Source organism: Coturnix japonica, chromosome 19 (genome assembly GCF_054131305.1).
Source record: "Coturnix japonica strain WE chromosome 19, WE-NBRP24, whole genome shotgun sequence".
In the NCBI taxonomy this organism is placed as follows: Eukaryota; Metazoa; Chordata; class Aves; order Galliformes; family Phasianidae; genus Coturnix; species Coturnix japonica.
This window is the reverse complement of record NC_140681.1, coordinates 10699904-10723749: the sequence shown is the minus strand read 5'-3', so window position 1 is coordinate 10723749 and position 23846 is coordinate 10699904. Positions and strand designations below refer to the sequence as shown.

The 23846-nt window shown below is 60.5% G+C and overlaps 1 protein-coding gene across 2 annotated transcripts in view; it reads right to left on the bottom strand.

Annotated features, from left to right (window-relative positions):
- NOL4L (nucleolar protein 4 like) overlaps positions 1-12778 on the bottom strand; it is a 49103-nt gene extending 36325 nt beyond the window's left edge. The window contains exon 1 of one of the 2 annotated variants that reach the window (XM_015881883.3): positions 12196-12778. In XM_015881883.3, the coding sequence (XP_015737369.2) occupies positions 12196-12504 (309 nt within the window). In that variant the 5' untranslated portion in view covers positions 12505-12778. Of the gene's footprint in view, positions 1-411; positions 494-12195 lie in introns of those variants that run through there. The other variant, XM_015881882.3, reaches the window with a different exon arrangement.
- Positions 12779-23846: the final 11068 nt, after the last annotated feature.

Here is a 23846-nt window from a genome sequence, read left to right as displayed (position 1 = left end):
CGTCTCTATCTCCTGCACACCTCACTCCTTCCCTTCCTCCTGTCCCCACCTCCATCGCTCCATAACCCTCCTCACCCCTTTCTCCCCCGTTTCCCACCAGCTCTTTGCTCCCCGCTGCCCTTTGTTTCTTTCCAGTGCCACATTTCCTCGCTCACCCCTATTTTCACACTTCACATCAGCTTTACCCCCATCTATCAGCCTCCCCCATCCACCCCACAACCCCCACATCTCCTCGCTGCCTCAGACCCATTGCAGTCTCAGCTCATGGGCTCTGCTCCCCGGGCACAGTGAAACCATTCGGGCCGCCCCCTCCCCGCACCTTTGTTCTCTCGGCACACGAGGCCCCGCAGGCCGCTCTCGTCCCACCTCCCCCTTCCTCCCCGTGGCCCAACCGCTGAGGCTCGGCCGTACCCTTCTCTCCCTCCCTCCCTTCTTAGCGCTCCGCTGGGGCCGCCCCGGAGCTCCCATGCCGGGCCCGGCGGTGCCATCTGCCGCTATGGCGGGGAGGAAGGGCTCGCTCCCCCCCGCTCGGCCCGGGTTGAGGCCCCGGCGGCAGGTAGCGGCTTCGCCATGGCAACCGGCGGTAATCCGCTCCCCCGGGCCGGGCCGGGCGGCTCCGCCTTGCGGCGAGAAGGGACCGGCTGGTGGGGGCGGCCCGGGGAGCTCCAGCCGTGCTGCCCTACGGCCTGGTGGGCACACCGGGCCTTGTGGGCACACCGGGCCTTGTGGGGCGGCCGGCAGCTGCCACCTGATCTGCGCCGTCCCCCATCCGCCCTGCGTGAAACCAGAGCCGGCCTGCCTCGTGTACCCGACCGCCATGCCCGAACCAGCCCTTCAACACTTGGTTTCGGCCTGAACGAGTCAATGGAGCAGCCCCTGCAGGCCTGCACGCAGAGCATCGTGCTGGAGGATGTGGTGTAAGGGCCCCACAGGAGCTCGGCAGCCCGGAGGAGCCGTCACTCAGGGCAGCCCCTGCCCCCCATGTAGCATGCAGGACGCTGAGCCCCACTTCAGTGCCCCCCAGGAAAGCAGTGGGGTCACACATGGGCCATGGGGGTGCACGACAGGGAGCGGGGCAGGAGGGAGCTGCTTCCCCATCTGCTGTGCTCAACGGCAGATAACAGCTCCCCTGGCCTCGCACACGGGGCTGATAGCAGCCGAACTGAGTTTCCTGCAAGCAGAAAGCCACTTCCTGGCACAGCCCGGCTTGGTAATGGCTGCACAGACCCTCTGGCCCTTCCTGCTTCATGCTTCCCATGTCAAAATGCTCATCTCGGACGCAGCATCTCCCACTGCACAGCACAGTGTCAGCACGTTAAGCTCTCATTTCCCATGGTTATCTGAGGACACTGTCACACTCATCCCACATGGCATGGCTGCACCGAGCCACCCCCTGGTTCACCTCCACACAGTCAGGACAAGGGGCAACACTGGCCCCTCTGTGCTGTGCTGCAGGTTGGGACCAGGCTCCCATCTGCACTGTCACGGCACACACACACACTGCAGCCATCAGCTGCCCCTGACAGTTCCCTCTGCTGTGCTGCCAAATACCTGCTCGGAGATTTGCAAGCTCGGTGTTGTGCCTTTCTAATTTCCTGTCAGTTGTGTTTTGTTCTAGGGAAATCTTTTCATTCCTCCCATAGAAATGATCAGCTGGGAGGAAAAAGCCACGGGTACTTATAGAAGACAGGAGCGGTAACACACAGCAAGGAGTGAGGAGGTTCTGCTGCACATCACAACAATCCCCTTCTGTGCCCCAGAGGATGCAGCTCATGCCATCCATGCACACAGTTGCTGTGAGCCCCACTGCTGCACAGTCCTCAGCACCGAGCAGGGCACTTCACCCCAATATGGTCTCTTACAACTTTTGATCAAGAAACAGTCCTCGGTAGTTCTCATCTCTGAGAAGTCAGCCCTTGATTGGCTTCTATATTTAGGTTCCTCCAGGGCTTTAGGAAGTTCACTCCTCATGGTATTTAGGTGTAGGATGAAAGCAGCTTTTGCGGGGGATATGTTAAACCACAGCAGGCTCCCTCTGCTAATGCTGCAAGGAGGAAGGGCTCCTTTCCTTGAGCTTCCCCCTTCCTCCTGGCCCTCGCAAGGTGCGTGCCACAAAGCACAGGCCCTGGGGAAATGCTCGGCCGTGGAAAGCATCAGCTGTACTGCTAATAACAAACAGAACCCATTGGAGGAGTATGGGAAGGCAGCTTCCATATAGCCCCAGGAAGGGCAATTCCTATGGGAGAACCCGAGGGCAGATGGAGGAATGCTCCATGGGCTCCGTGCTGCCCCTGGCCAAGCCCTGCAGAGCACCGTGCCCAGTGCCTGCTACCAGCCCAGCGCTGCCCTGCATTGTTCCTCTAGGCAGCATGGCACACAATACTTTTTCTTCCCAAGGTAAATACTTCCTTGTCAGGGGGAGCCGGGCGCATTATTTTTAGACGGCAAACAAAGCTGAGGTGTGTGTGCCTTTCACTGGGGACAGTGGCCTTGCAGAGCGAGCTGCTCCTCCAGCAGCCGCAGCTGAGCCGTCTCTGTGAGCCCTTTGCTCTGACCTCAGCTTATTTCTCTGCCGGCTCCCAGGGCTCTGCATGAAAACGCAGCTGCCTGGGAGGGGCGAGCCTGGAAATGGCGGCAGGGAGGGCCCAGGTGGGTGCCAAAGAGCTGCCAATGGGGTGCAGCAGGTGCAAGGGAGCAGAGGGTGCTGTGCTGGGCACAGGGCAGTGGAGCTGCAGCCTTGAATATGAAAACCTGAAACCAGGCAGGGGATGGCACACTGCTGGGCACTGCAGCCCTACAGCCTGCTGCAGCCTGGCCTGATGCAGCCTGCAGAGGGGCAATGGGGTGGGAGAGCCAACAGCCTCGAGGGAACGAAGCATGGGGTGCCCAGGGCAGGGTTTGGCTCTGCTTCCATTGGGCTGGGTGAGGATCAGGGCAGCACCATGACACAACACCCAGCACTGCCACACAGGTGGCACCGACACTGCGGTCCGATGGCTGCTGTCACGCCGCAGTGGTTTTGACTGTTTTGAATGAAGCAGAGTTTGTGTGAGTTTGGGACTTTTATGTAGATATACATCGATCTGTAAAGACGGGTAACAATTGCTTAATGTCATTTAGGTCTGTTTTAGGTGGTCTGGGGAGGTGTGCCCGGGGATGGGAAGGAACTGCATTTGTAGTTAGAAGAACATATTAAACAGCATTGGAAGAGAACATTAAGTAGCATTTTGAAAGAAATCTACTGCTATATTCTGAAAATTACACGTTGAATATTGAGATAATATTGAAATACGTCGCTGCAACACTAAGAACATGCTCAGAGGCGGCTCTTCCCTACAGCAGCTTATCGCTGCAAACAACCTTCCCAGCACTCAGGCAAAGAATCAAAGGAAGATCAAGACCAAAGTAAAACCATTCAGGCAGGGTCACCCTTCACCATAAGGTCACTCCTTGTTCCACCTGGGAACAGACCCAGCAGCACCGGGGCAGCCATGCAACATCCCCATACCTGCATGAGGACATGGCCACGTCAAAATGGAACTCCGTGGGAGGAGGCAGAGCACAGCAGTGCTCATCAGGGCAGGCAAAATTATGTAAAGTGAGTTACAAATGATGCTACAGCAAATCAAGGTCAGGCCGGGCTGGGGCCGAGCCCTGGATGATGGTATCCTGGTGTCAGCTCATTGTTCCCCAGTGATGCAGAGGATGTGGGCCGCCCTAAGAACATGCTGACAGCTTGGCAGCTTGGGGGGCTCAACCCCCCTCCCAGGTCCGAGCCTCCTTGCCAGATAAGGGCACTGAGGACCTGAACATGCTGTGTCGCTGCCCTTTTTCTGCCTTTATCCCAAAAGCAGTGCCAAGCCACAGCAATTACATTGGATTCCATCACCCCCATTCGTGACTGTGAACAAAGCATCCACCCCCAGTAACAGTGGGCTCCTGCCTTTGTCACCATGCTTATTTACTCTGGGACCTGAAAAGGCAGCTGTCCTGCACAGGGGCTGGGAGGGAAAGGTGACTGAACTCTGCCCACTGTCTGCAGTTAGGAAACCCCCTCTGAATGTGGCTTCTTTCCACCACAGCCACACACAACAAACCCCAGCTCCTCCAGGAATTCCCAGGTAACCTGGGCCAACCCAATGGATTTTTTTTTTTGAGCTCTCAGCCAATACTACACATGGGGAAGCCAGAGTTGACAGTGCTGTTCAGTGCTGGCTGCTCTGTGATAGCAAAGCCAACCGCTGGGCCTCTCTCCTGGGTCGGACACGGTCCAGCAGCATCCCATCACATCTGGTCCAGCAGCCACAGCACTGTGGGTTGGGCACATGGGTAAACACAGCCACGCAGCTGGGCTCTCACGGCTGCCTGTGAGCCTCTGTCTTGCAGCAGGGATGCTGCTGGGGAGTAGAAGAAAGGGAGGGCGAACCAAATGGGGCAGGGGAGGCAGACAATGAATACAACCTGCCCTCCGCGTGAGGAATAAATTGGCAGCTGACAGGTTATAATCTGTGCAAGCGGGATCTTCGCAGGAGAGGTGAAGGCTCCATTGGGGGCCAATTGGATGGTTAATTAGGAGGACAAAGCAGAGGATTTGCAAAAATGTTTATGGAAACAGTGTTTTCCATGGAAGCCTCTGAGAAATGCTCACCAGTGAGGAGATGCTTTTGGTTAGGAGGGGGAAACACGAGGGTGAAATAGCAGAACCAAGCACTGAGACAGAAAATAGCAATGCGAATGTCCCTGAGAGGGATGGGGGATTCCCAAGCACAGTGCAATGGGGAAGGACCCTACGGCACCTCATTCTTCTAGAAATACATGGGTTGTGTCCTTCTCTTCCTGCCAACCCGGTCCCCACCCCACGACCAAAAGGCAGGACAGCACGGAGCAGCCTCTGCAGGCAGCCAATGGGCGAGCTGCTCATCTTGTAGAGACAGGGCATGAGGAAAGCAATTAAACCGAAGCTTTGATTAGGACTCACAGATGACTGCTTGTATTAGAAATGCCTGCACTTCTCTAAGCATCTTGGCTGCAGCGGGAGCAGGCCGGGTCCCCCATCCCCTGCTTGGTGCTGCTGCTGCTGCCGCAGGAGCGTGACTGATGCTCTCTGTCCCACACACAGCTCCAGAGCTCAGAGGTAGGAGCCAGTTGCTAAGAGACAGGACTGTACTTTCCAGCCCACATCCAGACCTTTGTCACCAGCTCAAGGGCTTTCTGCTGGATCACAGCGCCTGGCGCAGGTGAGCTGGGGCAGACAGACCTCCTCCTCCTGCTGCTGCACTGAGCCGCCAACACCCCAACCAGGAATGGGCACAGCACGGCCAACCCAGGGACCAGCTGCCTTTGTTGGTTGCTACCAGACCCCCCTCGAATGCCCTGCTGCAAATGGGCACCAGCACTCACAGCACCAAAACCCAGCAGAGCCTGCATGCCCCAGATGAGCAGCTGACCCAGTGTTTGCTTTTACATCACTCGTCATTCAAATGCAAGCCAGGCCAGCAGTCCCTACATTTTTCAGGCTCTTTTTTTTCTTTGCTTTTTTGGGGTAGTGGCTATTGGCTGCAATTCATTCTTTAGCCCAGAGACTGCCACAGCATAGAGTAGTCACTACATTTAGCCAACAGAACACCCCAGCACAGCCCATGAGACCAACCTGCCCCATCTTTCCCACTGCAACCCCTCTTGCAGCTAGGAGAGGGTTTGAGGTTGGAAAAGTATCATGCCCTGGGCTGCCAAGCCAAAATAGAACAAGGGCAGAGGGAAAACATTTACATAGCATCTCTGTTCCCCAATTGTCATTCTGTGACAGGCCCTGTACCCCTTTGGTACAACATAACCAGCCCCTCCTAACTTTTAATGGCTGCTGCCTTAATCTGAGACGTGCAGGAGAGAAACCACTGCTCCAAACCTCCGCTATTACTGCCTGCTCCCATATACATGCACACGCATTCTGCAGCTTTTTCTTCTCAAATAAATTGCTCCTCTTTGGCACCAGCCACAAAAGTGGAAGTCAGCAGCATTCCAACAAAGACAGCAGCTCTGGCCAACAGGTACCTCCCAGCCACAATCAGTTAATTAGACCAGACACCGAAACTCAGCAGCAACTTTGGCCCATCTTGGTCCAGTTGTTCAGAGGTGAGCACAGCTAATATGAGATTAGGGGAGGGTCATTGCTGATTTGCTCTGAAGGAAGATTTTATGATTCTATGAAGATAAATGAAGACGTATTGCTCTGTCCCAGCAATGCAGACAAGAGAATGGGTGCCCCCATGGTGCTCCCCATGGCTCTCTGTGCTGTCCTCACCATGTGTTCTATCCACAGAGTGGACACATGCTAGATCTTGCTGCTGCCATCACTGCTGAGCTCCCCATTAATGGGAGGCCCCAAGTGCCTGCACATCTCTGCCATGTTCAGGGATGGGACATAACCTGACCAGCCCCTGCAGCTTCTCACTGTGCCTGGCTTCCCTGCCCTTCCATTTAACACCATTTTAACAAGATCTTACAGAGCTGTGTTTCTTTTGTGCTTTTTTTTCCCCCTTCTTCAGTGATACGAGTGGTGCATTGAGAAAATACCAGGGATCCTCCTGGAGCTCAGCTCCTCTCAGCTCAGCAATGCCACAGTGCATCTGGAATCACAGAGACTGCACAGCACAGAGGATGGAGAGAGATTATTCTTTTAGGAACTGTTCATTCAGTGCCTGTGGGAGAGGTTGGGGCTGGGAGGAGCAGAGGATGCAGGACTGTCACCAACATCACCCTCAGCACCAGCAGTCTTTGCAGGTAAAACCTGCTGCCAGCACCGTGCAAACATGGGGACAAAGATGGAAGCAACACTATGATGGAGAATTTCTCTGGGTTTGGTTACAGGACCACACACCCACAGCACTGTGCTGCTCTCCTAAGGGTACAGCTGAATGTCAGCCTGCCATCAGCACAGCTCCATGGAAAGCCAGTGCTGCCCTGCACAGGGGGGGCTCTGTCACAGCAGGTGAAGGCTCTGTGTGCTCTTAGTAAGGCTGTGCCAGAGAATTAAGAGACAATTTTACAGATAATACCCTCAGGCCCATTCATTTGCCTCATCTGAGGCTCTTCTGAACAGTCTTATTTTATGATTATTTTTTTATATATCATATGAAGTCCACAGAAGGTCTAAGTGGTTATTCACAATAGTGAACACCTTCTGTTGGCTCATGTTCTTGGAAATCGTAGCTGTGCAGCTTTGGGGGGTGCTGAATACGAGCCCTGAAGTGTACCTGCACCAGGAAAAATGTAGCCTCTATTAACTGCTGGAGCAGCATCTTTATAGCATGCCCAGCTTCTCAGCTCGAGCTTTCTGCCACTGTGCTGTGCTGTCCCGAGGCCGAGCACTACAGCTTTCAGCATCACGGCTTTCACACGCTCCAGCAGCACAGCATCCCTGTCTCTGGGAACTAAAATGTACTTGGGGATGTGCTGCATGGTGGGTGAGCCGCTGTCCCATGTGATGCTCTTCTGGCTGCCAGCGAAAGGCCTGCATCCATTTTGCTTTTTGGCCTCGTTCTGTTCTCTACAGCGCTCCTCTCTGCTCCAGTACCTCCCCATGGATGGATTTCATTGGGTGCAATTGTGAAATGATTTCCAACATCTGGTTCTGGGGGAGCCAGCATAGGTAAACCGCGCTGGTACAACAATAGCAAATCCACCCTCACAAATGTCATCAGCCTTTTATTAATGCCTAAAAGAACTCCAGAACCTCGTGCCAGCTCTGCAGGGGACAGAGGGTGAGCAGGAAAGCAACATCAAATTGTAGGCAGTGCTGCAGAGCCTACTCAATCCCTGAGCTCTACACAGTACCCCATGGGTCAGGCTTCCCTGTGCCTCTCCCCACAGCTCCGCTCACCCCCAGGCTTCACCATGAGCTGCCTGGCACGCCAGCACAGAGCTCCCTGTGCTTGCATGGGAAGGGCAGCACTGATGGAACAAGGGCACGACCCCTCCTGCAGCCGGGCTGGGGTCTGGGGCTGGCCCTGCCCTGCTGCACGCTGAGCTCCAGTGCCGCTGAAGGGCTGCCTGCCCCTCATCACGCTGCCTGAGTGATGCTAAACGCTTCGGACAGGAGGGACAAGAGATTATAAGGAACTGCATCTTAGCACCTTGTCATGAGCAAATTCTCCCAGTTCTCAGCAAAGCCGGGGACAGAGGAGCCCCCACCAAGCACAGGGCAGGCAGATAACGGGCTGCATTGCACCTCAGCCCTCACCATGCAGTAAGGGAACGGCAGCCTTGGGCACTTTGGGACAGCCATTGTTCACGCCGCAGCAGCACACAGCACACAAAGCTGCCCTCCCCAGCACAGCCTCAGTGCCCGGACCTGCAGGCAGCGCCCAGCCCGAGCTGAGCTGTCAGACAGCCACGTCCCACACCGCCACACCTCAGCCGTGTGGGGCTTTTTTAATTGCTTGTGTTAAACGCCCAGCATCTTTGGGACGTTCATCTGGGAAAAAGAAACCCGAACAGCCTCTGTGCCAGACATCCGTCCGCACTGCTGCTCCTATTCCCAGTGCATTCTTTGAGAAGACCACCATCTGCTCCGGCCACCACCTAAGGCAGATGCCCCCTTCTCAGCGCACAGTCACAGCTCTCAAGCCACCCAAATCTGATTAGGCCTGTTCTGATGAGAGGCCTGGAGGAGGGCAAGGGAAAGTTCCTCGGGAGAGAAAATAATAACCACGCCGTAATTATGTTTTCGCTACAGATGCGTTGAAAATACACAAGCCAGCTCGGGATGCAGAAACCAAAAGGCGCCGCTCCACCTGGTTGCTGCGGGGCTTATTATTTCTATTCTCCTTTCCCCTCTCTAAGGAGTGGCTCCAGCCCTGGTGGGGGCATGCCCTTATCCCCACCGCTCAGCACCTCTCATCCAGCTCAGGCTATGGCACCTCGGAGATCTTGGTGCAGCCCAAAGGTGCCCCCACCCCCATTGCCCCCCAGCCGGGTTATTATTTCTGCTCAGCCCCTCTATCCGTGGGACTGTCCCGCACTATGCAGGAGAACAGGCATGGGATGGGCGGTATCAGGTTTCTGCACGGCCAGGAGAAAGCACGCAGCACACCAGCTCGGGAGTATTTGGGGAAAGCAGCAGAATGGCATTAAAGCAGAGAACACGCTTCGCTGTCGAGCAAAAAAGCTCAAATTATTTGACTGCATGCATGAAAGAAATGAAATCCACCCACAACACCAGCCCAAAGCGTTGAAGACCAGGGGAGCACCGAATTATCAGCAGCTGAAGAAAATCCCTATTAAGTTATCTCTCCATTGGAGAGCTACTCCAGGCAAAACCAAAACCCAGCGAGCGCATCCGTCCAAAACCGGCGTGGGATTCCCTGCAGAGAGCAGCGCTGGGGGCGTGGGGAGAGGGGAGGGGAGGGGAGGGGAGGGGAGGGGAGGGGAGGGGAGGGGAGAGGAGAGGAGAGGAGAGGAGAGGAGAGGAGAGGAGAGGAGAGGAGAGGAGAGGAGAGGAGAGGAGAGGAGAGGAGAGGAGAGGAGAGGAGAGGAGAGGAGAGGAGAGGAGAGGAGAGGAGAGGAGAGGAGAGGAGAGGAGAGGAGAGGAGAGGAGAGGAGAGGAGAGGAGAGGAGAGGAGAGGAGAGGAGAGGAGAGGAGAGGAGAGGAGAGGAGAGGAGAGGAGAGGAGAGGAGAGGAGAGGAGAGGAGAGGAGAGGAGAGGAGAGGAGAGGAGAGGAGAGGAGAGGAGAGGAGAGGAGAGGAGAGGAGAGGAGAGGAGAGGAGAGGAGAGGAGAGGAGAGGAGAGGAGAGGAGAGGAGAGGAGAGGAGAGGAGAGGAGAGGAGAGGAGAGGAGAGGAGAGGAGAGGAGAGGAGAGGAGAGGAGAGGAGAGGAGAGGAGAGGAGAGGAGAGGAGAGGAGAGGAGAGGAGAGGAGAGGAGAGGAGAGGAGAGGAGAGGAGAGGAGAGGAGAGGAGAGGAGAGGAGAGGAGAGGAGAGGAGAGGAGAGGAGAGGAGAGGAGAGGAGAGGAGAGGAGAGGAGAGGAGAGGAGAGGAGAGGAGAGGAGAGGAGAGGAGAGGAGAGGAGAGGAGAGGAGATAGCAACCCCTTCCCCAGCGCTGGAGGATTTCGGGGGAGCGCTGACAGCTCCTCCCTGCAGCCAGGGAGCAGCTCTGCACGGCACTGCCGGTCCCAGCTCGGGGCAGGTACCGCACACAGGCTGCGGGAAAGGCGGATATCGCCCCTCGGAAATAAATCCAGCCGTCCCCCACGGGCATGCCTGCTTTTTGTTGGCTGGCTGTACGGAGCATGGGTGTAGCTCCTATCTGTAGCCTGCAGGGACTGTGGCGGAGGAGATGCGGGGGGCCTGAACGAGCTCCTGGCTGAAACTTCATCTGTGCGGATGAAGCCCTTTGGGAATAAGCAGCCTGGCAGCGGGTTGCAGGAGCTCCTGACCCTAAGGACTCCGCCGCGGACAAAGGGGAGGGGACGTCTGGCCGGTGGTGGGGCTGGGGGAGCCCAGCGCGGCCTCTGGGGTGCCATGACTCTGCAGCATTTGGATGGTGTGGGATGGAACGGATGGAGAGATGGGGGGAACCCTGGGGAAGCGCGGGATGTGCGGATGGGGTTTGGCTCCCGGCGGCGCTCGGAGGAGGAGGAGGAGGAGGAGGGCTGAGAGGACGGGAAAAAAAAAGGAAGGAAAAAAAAAATCGCCAAGAATTTTTTTGGGGGCATGGAATGGGGGAGGGGGGCCGCGAGGGGAGAAAGAAAGGAGCCTCTGAGCACCACGAAGGGAAAAGGAGAAATAATGACCCTTCCCCCTCCCCCCAATAATAAGGCAGACCAGATGGGAGGTAAATAGTGCGTTTAGAAGCATTTGCCACAGATGGGCTGCCCTCAATGGAAGCATCCTCCAGCCACATCAATGCTGGAGTCTGTGTGTGCACAGAAAACACTGCACCCTTTAGAGCAGCGGCAGCAGCAGCAGCAGCAGCAGCGGGGAGAGGAGGGGAGGGACAGGAAAAAAAAAAAAAAAAAGAAAGAAAAAAAAATCCCTCCCGGAGCCCTTCTGTGCCCGGCCGAACGGAGCAGCCCCGGCCGTAGCTACGGGCCGGTCCCAGCGGGGGCGGCGGGGCCGGGGCGCTCCCGTACGCGCTGGGCCGTGGATCCGCCAAAGTTGCGCGTTTCCCTCCGTGTCGGGGAACCGGGGGGGAGCGCTCGGGACGGGAACAATGGGGCGGCGGCGGGGCAGCCCCGGGCGCGGCGGGGCGGGGGGCAGAGGGCGGCCCGGTGCGCCCCGAGCCCGGCGGGGCGCCGAACAATGAGGCTCCGGCGGGGGAGTTTCCCGGGACGGGCGGGCGCGGGGAGGGGGGAGGCTGCACTAAGCCGGGCTCTGCCGATCCCGCACCCCCCGGGCAGCGGCCGCAGCGGCCTCGCGGGGCGGGCAGCGCAGCGGGACGGCGGGGCAGGGCGAACCGCAGCGGGCCGGGATCGCTCCGCTCCGGGGCGGGCAGGGCGCGGCAGAGACGGACGAGGAGCGGGGCTGGTGGAGGGGGGGGGGTGTTGCCGGCGCCCCCTCCCCGCCGCCGCTCTGCCCTTGACTGCAAACCTGTCTCCGGCCGTGGGGCGGATGGGAAATGCAGGGCGAACGTGATCGGACGGGGCGGGGGGGCTGGGTGGGTGGGGGGGGGGCGGGAGCCCGCAGCGGGCGGCGGCGGCGGCGCGGTCCCCCCCGCCCCCCCGCGGGGGCAGGTGCACGGCGGCGGCGATGGGCGCGGGGCACCGCCGCCCTGCCCCCCTCCTTTCCTCCCTCCGATCCCCTCCCGTCCCCTCCCGCTGCTGCCGCCGCCCGCTCGGGGATGGAGGCTGCGCCGGATGGGACGGGGGCGGGGGTGCGAGGCTCCGGGCGGGCGCCGCTCGCCATCCGCATCCCGGCGGGGTCGGGGCGCGGCGGGTGCCCCGGGGGCTGCGGGAGCGGCCGGGCCCCGCGTCGCGCCCCGCATGGGGCATGCGCGCTCCCGGCGGCGCGGCGGGGCTGGGCCGCCCGGTGCTGACGGGACGGGGCCGGCGCGGCGCGGGCGGGGGACCCAGGGGTGCCCGCACGGTGTCCCCCCCGCCCCCCACCCCCTCCCTTCCCCGCCCGCACCCCCGGGGAGGACAGACAGACACGGACAGGCAGACAGACAGACACAGACCCCCGGGCACGGAGCGCACTAACCGTTCCCGTTTTCACCGGCACATAAACCACCACTTGACCCATCTTCGTCGCCTCCCTGGTGCCGTTTCCCAGGCGGAAGCCCTTGGACCGGACCCAGAACTGGAACTTGCCTTTCTCCCCCCCGCCGGAGCCGCTGCCGGAGCCGGATCCCCCCTGCAGCACCTCGGCGATGCGCTGGTACTTGCTCCGGGTCACCGTCTTGGTTTTGGCCGAGTCCCCATAGGTGCGCAGGCACCAGTCCCGGAACTGCCGCCCCAGCTCGCTGTCCCCGGGGCGGCTCCCCCGCAGCAGCAGCGGCGGTTTCGGCATCGCCCGGCGGCGGCGGCGGCCCCGCGCCCTGTCCCGGCGCGGCGTGCGGTGCGCGGTGCGCGCTGTGCGGTGCGGTGCGGTGCGGCGGGCGCTGTGCGATGTGCGATGTGCGGCGGAGCCGGGGAGGCGCGTGGAGCCCCGGGACGGAGCGCGGGGGCGATGCCCGGGAGGGGCCGCGGCGACGGGAAGCTCCGGGGCTCGGACAGCGACCCGGGAGCCGGGCGGAGGGAGGCACCGGCGGCGCCAACGGCAGCAGCAGCCGCTCCTGTCACAGGATCACAGGCGGCTCCGGCTCGTCCCCCTCCCTCCCTCCGCCCGCCCGCCCGCCCGTCCCTGCCTCCTCCGCCCCCTCCGGCCGCCTCCTCCTCTCAGCGGGATCCCACCTGTTAGAGCGGACGAGCCGCCGTCGCCGCCGCCGCTGCCGGGTCCCCCCCCTCCCTCCCACGGTCCGGCCCGGAGCCGCTCTGTCCCGCTGTCCCGCTGCCCCCCGCCCGGCCCGGAGCCGCCGCTCCCCTCCCGTCCCCGCCCCGCCCGGCCTCGTGCTCCCCGCAGTCGGCCCGGAGCCGCGGGCACGCGCTGCGCTCCCGACCCTCCCGTGTCCCCCCCCCCCCCCAACCCCCGGCGCTGCCCCGCGCTGCCCCCCGGCCCGGCCCGGCCGCGGTGGGACGCCGGACCCAGGGGGCGCCCGGGGGCCGGGCCGGGGGGCGGCCGAGGCCGGCGGAGGCGGCGCGGCGGGGCCGGCGGCGGGGGCGCTCGGGGGCCGGGCCGGGGGCGCGGGGCCAGGTGTCGGCCCCAGACAAAGGGCCGGGGCCGGCTGCGGCGCGGCGGGGCGAGGGCGCACGTGTGCGGCGGGGCCGCGGGCCGGGCGGGCCGGGGGAGGCGGGCACCTGCCGAGCCGCAGAGCCGGGGAGGAGCCGCGGGGCAGCGGCAGCCGCAGGTCCCTGCCCGCAGGAACGGCCTGGAGCTGCCCGAGGGGGGACGAGCCGGGGACCGCCCCGAGCCGCCGGTCCCGGGCCGGACTGAGCGCTGCTCGGAGCGAGGCACCGCCGCCACCGGGACGGGCACGGCGCTGTCAGCCCCGGGGCCGGAAACAAAGACCGGAGCCCGGCCCCGCGCGGGGGTGTCACGGGGCTCCCGGGGCCGCGCTCCGCTCTTGTAGTGCCGGGCCGGCCCCGCGCTGCACCGCACGCACCGGCCCGGCCGGGTCATCGCAGCGGGACGGTCCCGGCGCCGCCCCGCACGCCGGGCTCCGCTCGTCCTCGCTCCGTTGCCCCCGATGGTCTCTGGTGGTGGCAGCGCTCCGCCAGCGAACGGGATGAGCGGTACCGGCGATTTCTCACGCGGTGCCACGCGTGGGCCGTGCTTCTCGTGGTGCCAGGTGTGTGCCCGTCAGTGCCACGCCTGTGTGCAGTGCCAGGATGCGGCAGTGTCTGGCTTTTGCCCCGTGCCAGCAGCAGCGCGGCTGAGCAGAGGGGGTGGGAGCAGGATCTGAGCCTGTAGAAGGGAACTGACGCGGACACAGAGGTGCAGGCGGGGGCATTTGGCACCGCACCGTCGGACCCCGCACCGTCCGACGCATCCCCGAGGTGACACTTGGGTTCGCCACTCTGGAGGCGGTGCGGTGACGGCAAGGGGCTGCCTGTCACACTGAAGCACTGAAATTAATGATTGAAATGCACCGTTGTGAATCGCATTGAGCCTTTCTACCCCGTTAGGTCTCTGGTCGGCTCTCAGCCCTTTCGCAGTGCCACCATCCGGGTTGTGCAGAGCCCGGTGTGACGCTGATGGGGTGGGACATGGGGAGTGCAGGAAGTCTCAGGTTGGGATTTTCTACCCAAAGGCACTTTGCACACAGTGCCCCGAGCAACTCGCTCACACTCTGCAGTATTTTTGCTGACCACTAAAAATAAGATGGACATCCTTTCAAGCCTCGGTCAGCCGTGGAAGCACAGCTTTACTCATGGGACAGCTGCAAGGAGCAGTTGGGGAGGGGTGGAAACGGCAGAAAAGAGAAAAATGCTCTGCATGGTTGGGATCGATGGCCAAGTTTCATGCAAAGGCGAGGTCAGGCTCAGCACATGGGTGTCCTGTGGGCACGGCTCAGGGTAGGGACCGTTTCCCATTCTATTTTCCCCTGTGATGAATTGATACCTTCCCAGCTACAAGAGGTGCTGCTCAGTGCTGGCTGCAGCAGCTCAGGATGGGATGGTGTGTGGGTAGGACTGTGCCATTGGAAGGAGTAGGAGTGCATTGGAAGCACTGCCCGTGGGAGGACCTGAGAACTGCCAAACCCTGCGTGGAGTTCTGGGAGGACCCCTCACACATGGGCCCAGTGCTCAGCTCGCTGCATTGGATCTCAATCCAACATGGGTCCAACAAGGCTTTAAACTCGCACCGCATGGGTAATCTCATGACATGCCAGATCATAACGCATGAAATTGAGGCCGCTCTTGTCCTTAAAAATAGAAGGGGAAAGGGGAAGAAAAAAAAAAGAAAGCAAAAAGCATGTTTGGTGGCGCTGGCATTCAGACTCTCAGTTCTGGATGACAGACACTGTTGTTGGGGATCTGCTGAGGGCTCCTTTGCAGACAAACATGTGATAACGCCCAGTCCGGGGCTGCTCCAGCTCTGAAAGTTGTCCTCACTCACTGCCAATTCATATGAACAGGGCATCGCTTCTCTTTGTAAAGCTTTGCCACGCAGGGTACCCCAGGCTGTGGGCTGTCGTGTTGGTTTATGATCATTCTCTCACCAGAAGAGACATAAAAATGAGGGAATTGGGAATTAGAGGTTGTCACACCCAGAAAATACTCTGCTGGAAACATGAAGGAGGGCTGGCTGAAATGGGAGATGAGCACAGGGGTTCTGCAGCATAGGGGGCATGTAGGGAAGGTGAACAGTGTGAGCTTTGAGGTCTCTTCTCATGGTGGCAAAGTGAGGGTCCCCATTGGGAGGAGGGGCACAGAGCAGTGTGGGCTTCAGGAAAAGAAAAGGGGAGATAAACACACATGCTGCAGGGGATAAGCCTGGAACCGACCATCGGGAGCCAGAAAGATGCTTCCTTTGTGGCTATTTCATTCCTTGCCATGGCACTCCGGCCTTCCTTTGAAGTGCTGATGTTTATCAGGGCCGGGGCGGCACAGCACTGTGCATGGATGGATCCAACCCAGCGATATCCCATTGCCTCCTGCATTCCCCTCTGCTCCGACCCCACAGCCGCTCTCCATAGCCGGCCCTGATCCATGCAGCACTGTGCCGTGCTGGCCAGGTGGGCACCGTGATGTTTTGGAACCAATAATCTCAGGGGGATTAGTTGTATTTTGAAACAGATGTCACAACTGAACGGTATCCTGGGCAATTGGGCAGCTCCCTTGGTGGGAGCCACAAGGCAGAGGTGGATGCGGAGAGGGAGAGGTTTGTGGACCATCAGGAAATGGACATGGGAAGGGAAGAGAACCAAACTGCAGCGCTGCATTGGACAACTAGGAAGGAACCAGTGGTGTAAATCCATGTTTGGCTTTGGGAGGTCAGCAGCTCCCTGGGATCACCCCTGGGATATCCCACTGGGCATCACTGCTGGTCCATCCCTCACACAGCAGCTCTCATTCTCCACTAGTGCCAACTCTGAGGTTTTTCCAAGTAGAAACCATTCCTGACTTTAATCAAAACCTAATTTAGATCCAGGTCAGATAATAAGCTAAGGGTAGGCTGCAAAGAGCGCAACATTCCTTCTGGAGCCCATTGAATCTCTGTCCGTGTCGCAGCACCAAAACATTATTTGGTGTCTCCTGCCTGGGACTGAGGCAAGCAGGGGAGTGGGAGCTACAGACTGAATTGGGGTTGATGGGAATAACAGGCGTTGCTCCCACCTTCTTACTCCAGCTTCAGAGCTCTGGGAATCGGTGTGAGTGCTCAATTGATGTGCTTGGGGGAAAAAGAAAGATAGGAGGAAAAAAGGGGGAAAAAAGGAAAGCAGAAGTGCAGCAGTTTCAGGTAGGACTGAGAGACCCACCAGGTGCCAGGGCAGAGCAGGCAGGGGCTGGGATACGTCCCAGCTCTGTGTGAGGACCTCAGTTGGCACCTGCCTGCACTCTGCATACAGCACTGCACCTCGGGGTCAGCACGTTTTGCTGCTCTCCTCTTTGTCCTTCAGGAGGAAGAAAAAGCTCAGCCAGGGGGAGATGACCAGGAGAGGCTGCGTGGACGTGGTGTGAGCAGAGCTGGAGGGGGCAGGTGCAGGGAGCCCTCACCGTCTGTGTAGCAGGGAAATGATGTGCATTGAAAACAGTTGTGCGGTCTGGGAGGTGAACCGGTGTTCCTGTGAGCTCAGAGCAGGGCAGGGCTGTGGGTTCTTGCACTCTCGGCCCAGAGGAGCGGCTCTCCTTCCCTCTAGGTGTCATTCATTCCTCTATAGGTGCATCTGCGTGGGCTATCCTCCCCTGTTCCCATTGTCCTCTGCAATGCACACTGTGGGTGCTCTCCAGCTGCAGCTGCAGACATCTGGAGGGGCTTTGCCTGCAGTGCTGTGAGGTCAGGGCACTGTGGGACAGCAGGGCACTAAGTGCCAGCCATGTTCCAGCCCGCCTCTATCCCACCTCCTCACATTGGAACGCTCAGACAAGGCTGTTCACTGACAGAGGATGCTCCTTCTTGTGGCCCTGCCTGTCGGGAGGTGGGTGGGGGGTGGTTCATTGCAGTGTGAGCATCACTGCAGCAGCACGTCCTGCAGGGCCGGGTGCTGGCAGAGCCCTGTGGGATGGGATGCTGCTCCTTCCTCCCAGCTCCAACGAGACAGCAGCTGAGTGGGCAACGAGGCGATTATTATTTCCTTTTCTGTAGGGATGAATGTTTAGGATTGGGGTTTTTTTTTAACCTGATTTCTTGGTATTTTCCCAGGGGTGCCAAAGGTCACCCCGCTCCCAGGATAATGAGGATTGTGTGTCACACTGGGCTTCAATGGGTTAATTTTTGTGCTTCTCTCCCCAGCTCGCTGCGGACTCTGGCTGGGACAGAACATCTGTCTGTTGCTATGGCTGCAGTACACTTGAAGGGGATGACTGGATAATTATTGCAAACATCCATCCTGCCTGATGTGCTCCCGGACCTCGCTGGCCCGAGTCAGGGGCAGCGGCCGGCAGCTCCAGAACCGGCCTTGGCCATGGGGATCCTACCTAGGGACTGTGCCTTGGCAACACCTTTTCATTTACATAATTAATGAGGCTGAGGCTGCAGGGCTCCTGGGAAATCCGACGCAGAGCAGCAGCGATGAAATGGCACAGAGGGCTTGAGCCTTCACAGTGGCTCCGAGCTCTGCTCCCCGCTCTGGGGGCTGCCAGAGGGGATGTTCTCCCATTCCCATTCATTTACCGCCCACTTCTATGTGAACAGATTGCTCTGGGCCTGATCCTGCACACACCTCCTGCAGGCGTGGGCTCTGGGTACAGTGCTGGGTGCCTGCCGGGCCCGGCCCTATGCCTTGTGGGCTGTCCCTGTCTCAGCCTATTCCCACGTCTGAAATAACACAGCGAGAAATGACACCGAGGTTCCCCATCTGACTGGGTGCTGCTGCGTTCTTCGCCCAGCCACACAACTTCAATGCGCCCATTGTATGGGTTTGTTTTATTTTTTATCTGTTTATCAACATGTGGAGGGACAGTGAGTCAGTGGGGGGAGAGCTGGGGCTGGGATGAGCATGGGTGTCCTCACCCAGGGCAGCATCACGGTATCACAGCAGGGACCCTCTGTGGGGCTCCCTGGGAGCCACCCTGTGCAGGACAGGGCAGACCTGTTTGTCCCAATGCCTGACATTGGCGATATGTAATAATCACAGAGTGCCAAGAAATCAGAGCAGGACACAACAGAACTCATGTCTGCTTCATGCCCAGGGGTGGAATCACTGCGGGGCACTCCCCAGGGCTGATGACTTGCTGCGATCTGGGGCAGATCTGTGAGCCCCTGCATGACCCCCTCCAATGGGAGGGTGATGGGGGGGCTGTGTGCTGCTCCTGGTCCTGTGTGATCACTATCGTCCCAGCAGTTTTGTGTATGATTCAATAAACTCCTTTGCTTGCACAACTTACCCGATTCTCATCAGCATGACTCAGGTGCAAATGATCCGCTCACATTAGCAAGGGAGAGAGTCAAACCCCAGGGCTGCAAAACCTTCAGGACATCCAAGTTTTGATTCAGGTCGGCCTGGAGGGCAGCCAAGTGCTTCCCTCTGCGGCCATTGCGGAGGGAACGGGGAGCATGTGGGTGGAAGCACAAGCATTGCCCTGATCTACCAAAGGGGGTCCCAGTGTGTGCCTGTTTGCTAAGCCCACTGGTCTGTCAAAGTCTGGGGGACTGCTGGGTGCCCAGCTGCCAGGATCACAGTGTTGTGCCATGGCAGGGAGCAGGGTGTCACCTCCAGGCAGGCCCAGTGCCGGTCCGGTGGTTACCCACCTTTCTGCTCCGTCCTCTATGGGGGAAGGATTCCTGCGGTCAGCTCCGGGTGCTGCGATGCCGGTGGGGAGGGGACACGCAGATCGTGCCTTTCTGGGGGAGCTTGAAGGAGCAGCTTCAGCGATGCTCACCCGAAATGTGCCCTCACCTGGAGCTCACAGCATGGCGATGGAAGCTGCCAACCCCCTCCGTCCTGGGTTTGGCCCCATTTCCAGCGGGGCTTGGCACCATATGGTGCTCGCTTTATTTGTTCTGCCGCCACTCGGGAAGCAGGGCAGGGGCTCATTGTCTGCAGGAGGAGGTGGGACGCAGCGTGGGGACGAGCCCGCGTCCCGGGGAGCTCTGCCCCCCTCTCGGCACATCGCAGACCCTCAGCACCTCGGTGCACCCACGCGCTCATCCCTCGGCACGCAGCGGGACACGGGCGGGTGGGAGGAACGCGTGGCAGAACCTGACTCATCGCAGCGATCCTGCGACAGCGATGCTGGGTTTGCCCAGCACCAAAAAGTGACAGCTCGCTCCTCCCACCCGGCTGCGGGAGCTGGAGCCCTCCTCCCCTGCACGCCCGCGTCCCCTCTGTGCGCCCGCACCCCATCCCGCAGCCCCCGGTGCCCATCCAGAGCTGCGGTTCTGTCCCACTGCTGCTCTGATTCAGCTACAGAAATGGGGGAAGGGGTGAGGTTGCTTAGAGCCTCCCAGGCCCATCCCTGCAAGATTTGCATATATATATATATTGTTCCTGGGCCCTAAATAAGACATTTCTGAAGGGAAGCGAAAGCGTCTCCTTCCATCCCCGTGGGTGCTGCGTGCTGGGACAGCAGCAGCCGCTGTCGGAGGGTGGAGGGGATGTGGCCATGTGCCCACCATGGGAATGCTGCAGGCACGGTCTGACTGCCCCACACCGCCCCATCAGAGCCCTTTTCTCAGCAGCTCCACAATCCAGACGCTCTCCCGCTGCTGACCCACGATCAGGTCCCGCTGCACAACAGGAGGAGCCCTGAGGGCGCCGGGCTGCACAGATCCGCACCTTTTACCTTTCACTATTTTTTATCCCTTTTCTTTTTTTAACCAGAATTTCCAGCACGTCCCTCCTCTCCGTGTATAATTCAATCGCATGAAGAGAAGCCGCTCGCGGAGGGGAGAGGATGGGGAAACTTGCAAAGTCAGCCGCGGAGAGGGAATCTGTGTCAGAAAGCATTACAAAGGGAGCGGGGGGATCGGCTCCAGTTGCTTCCAGTTGCTGTTTGTTTGTGCCAACCCCTTCGGAAATTGCCCGGCGCAACGCACGGCTCTTTCTTTCCCTGCGTCCCTCTCTCTCCCTTTATTGCACTGCAGACTCCGGCTGGGACAGCCCATCTCTGTTGCTATGGCTGCAATATGCTGGAAGGGTTTGGCCGGATGATAATTGCGAGCATCTCTCTGCCTTCCTGCCTTGTGGTTCCCCCGTCCAGAGATTCTGGCGGATCCTCGAATCTCTCCGTCCCCCGCACGGAGACGAGCAGCTCATCGGGGCTTTTAAAGACGCATTCGATCCGACAGCGCTGTCTGGGCGCGGGGCAGTGCGGGCAGCCCCGATCCCGCAGCGTCGCCGAGGGCCCCTCCTCGGGGAGCGGGGGGGGCACGGCTGGGGCGCGGCGCAGCTGATCCCGAGCGCGGAGCGCAGCTGAGCCCCGCCCGCTCCCCCCCCTCCCCAAACCCCCCCGCCCCTCCCCGGCAGCTGCCGCAGCGGGGGCAGCGCGGAGCCGGCCCGGGGGTGCGGGGCGCTGTGCGGGGCGGTGCGGTGCTCTCTCCTCCTCCCATCCGCCCCGCCGAGCTCTCAGCTCCCAGCCCGGGCCGGAGGCGGGGGGATGAGGGAAATGAAAGTGGCAGGGAGGGGAGGGCAGGGCGGAGAGAGTCGGAGCGGGGAAAAAGGGGGGAGACGTGGGGGGATGGGGAGCAAATCCCCGGTGCTGGGAGGGAAAGAAAGGGCTGCGCGGGGGCGGGGGCGCCGGGCAGGAGCTGGAGCCGCGCCCGGCCGGGACGGTGCCCGCAGCCCCAGCGCCGGGAGTGAGGAGCGAAGGCTGGGACACAAACGGGGGGGGGGGGCTTTGCCGGCTCCTTTCAGCCCCCGGTGCCGCCGCCCCGCAACAACCAGAGCGGAGGGGGGTGCGGCCGCGGGGCACAGAGCGCCGCAATGTGAACCGCGTCCCGGGGAGCAGCGCTTAAATAAAGCGGGAGCCGAGCGATGCAGCAGCTGAACGGCCCCGGGAGCCGCGCCCGGCCGGGCTGAGCTGCGGGCACCGCCGTTGTTCGGCCCCATGCGACGCTTCCCCCGGTGCCGAGCCCGGCGCTTTGTGCGGCTGCTTGGGGAGAAGCCTCTGGCTGCGGGCACGGCTCCATCCCATGAGCTGTGATGGCAGGGCGGGGACGGGGGGGGCGGCAGCAGCACGCCAAGCCCTCGCCTTGGCTCGCTTTGCCCTGTCCTCGCCGTGGGGCCATCTGTGCTGTGCAGCTCAGAGCCGCAGCGACCGCACCGTGCCCTCCTGGGGCTGCAGACACTCTGCGGTGCTCTGCCCATCACGGGTGCCCTGATGGGTTGAAATGGGACAGGTTGGGTTGGGATGGGATGGGGCTCTGCTGCGGCCTTGGGACCACCGTGAGCACTGGGCTATTGCGGTGTCACGGCCCCAATGCCCCCGGCCCCTGCTCCCCTCTGCTCCGTGCCCTGTGCCTCCCTGCGCTCCTGATTACCATCTTGTTTTGAGCCTCTACAGCGGCTGTAATTTGATGCTCTCGAAGTTGGTGTTTACAAGGGACGAGGCAGCCATCAGAGGGCTCTTCTTGTTCTCCCAGTGAAAGGATATTCCTCCCTCCGTGTGCCAAGCGCTGCTGGGTTACACCCGGCACCTTCCACACACGCTCACAGGGTCAACAGCTCGGGATGTGCAGAGCCTGACAGCACCGCACGGCTGAGGAACCACGGGCTGCTCAGCGGGGGTGGGGGGTGGCACTGAGCCCCATTGCGCCCTGCCATGTGCTTTGGGGGGGTGGGGGTGCAGGGCAGCCCCGAGAGACTCATCATCTCCCCGCTGACAAATCCCTTCACCCACAATAGAGCAGAGCACGATGCAGCTCGGTGCGGGGCCCCCAGCGCACAGCCCTGCATTGCTGCCTCTTCACTAGGGCTCTATGGGGCTGGGCAGCCTCCACCGCAGCCCCCAGACCTCAGTGACTCATCCACATGGGTGGGGGGGATAAGGGAGGGGGTTGGATGGATCCCTCCTGCCGATATGGAGCCGATATGGAGCCGGGGATCAGAGCGCAGCCGGGTCCCGTTGTGGGTGCGGGCCCTTTGGCAGCTCTGCCGCGGAGCAGCGTGACACCGGGCAGCGCCTGCAGAACAGATGGCACCGCCTCACTGACAACGAAGGACCCGCTGCCCTCCAGCCTGTTTGTCACAGCCGGGATCGGGCAGCCCAACCCCGGGATCAGGGGCTGCAAAATGCCATCGACAAGGGCAGGCTGCGCTCCAGGCAGCGAGCGGCGCGGGGCTCAGCAGCAATAAAAGCTGTGCGAGCCCTTTGTGCTGCGCCATGTTTAGGCAGCGCTGTCTATCACAGGGCAGCAGACCCTCCCTTTTTTTCTTTCTTTTTTTTTTTTTTTCCTCTTTTCTCTTTTTCTTTTTTTTTTTTCTTTTTTGGTGCCCCCAGCTGATGGGAATCCCGCTGGGAGGGGAGTGATGGATAAAGGCCAAGCAGCTAATGAGAGGGAGAGATGTTAATAGGGGAGCCCTGCGGTGGGAGAGGATGGGGGGCACCTGGGCAAGGGGCTGTGGGGGCAGGTTAGAAATCCTGCGGGAGGGGCAGCCCCTGGTTACCGTGTGTCCTACATAGGTGCTGGATGGTGACTCCTCTCTCTAAACAGAGCCGGATCTTCTGTAGTGGAGGCTAAAAATACCAGCCTGCCTGGTTCAGTAACCAGATGCCTGGAGGTAGCCCCCAACGAGCCCAGTGTTTCCTATCGTTATCATTTTTAATCAGCTCTGACGGGTGAACTGCCCCGATGTGGCACGCTGTGGAATGGGATGGGGCTCCTCCGGCACCGTCCCCGGGCAATGGGAGGGAATGGGGACAGTTGGTCTTCGGTTTTATTGTGTTTTGAATAATTCTGAGCAATGGGGAGAGGCTGGTTGACGTGACAGGGCTCCTGCACCCCCAGCTGGGGGCTGACTGATGCTGCCCGTGTTCCCATCTGCCCCAGCACTCTCAGGGCAATATATAGGACTGTCTGGTGGTGGATGTGGTGCCCACGGGTGATGCTCACAGCTCTGCCTTAGGGTGGTTCCAGGGCTTCTGCCAGGGAAGGCCAGGTGGAAAAAGGCTCATAGGGACTGAGGAGATGGTAATGCTGGAGGGGTGTGGGGCTGAGAGGAGGGTAATGGCTGCTGGGAGCCACAGGGCAGGGGGCAGAGGGGGGGAGTGTGCTGGGAGGGAGAGGAGTGGGGCTGGAGGGAGAGATGGGGAAGGGATGAACACCCACAGAGCAGATGCACGGAGCAGTGCATGGAGGATGGAGGAGGAGGGCTGGGGAGCAGTAGATGCCAGGGTGGGTTGGCATAGCTGAAGGCAGTGGTGGAGCTGGGATGGGGCTGTGATGGGATGATGGAGCTGGGATGGGATGATGGGCTGCGATATGATGGGGCTGCGGGCACATCGCGGTGCTTTGGCTCCCCCTGCTGTCCGCACCACGCTCTGCACGCAGAGGGGCGGGGAGCAGCGCGTGGTGCCCGTAGTGTCCCGGGTCGGCAGCGGATGGGGGCTGGGGGGGGGGGGGGTGTCTCTGCTCCGCTCCCCCCGCTGTGGGGATCCCATGTGGGGCCCCTCGGGGCGGTGTGGGAGCATCACGGCGGGGTGAACTCG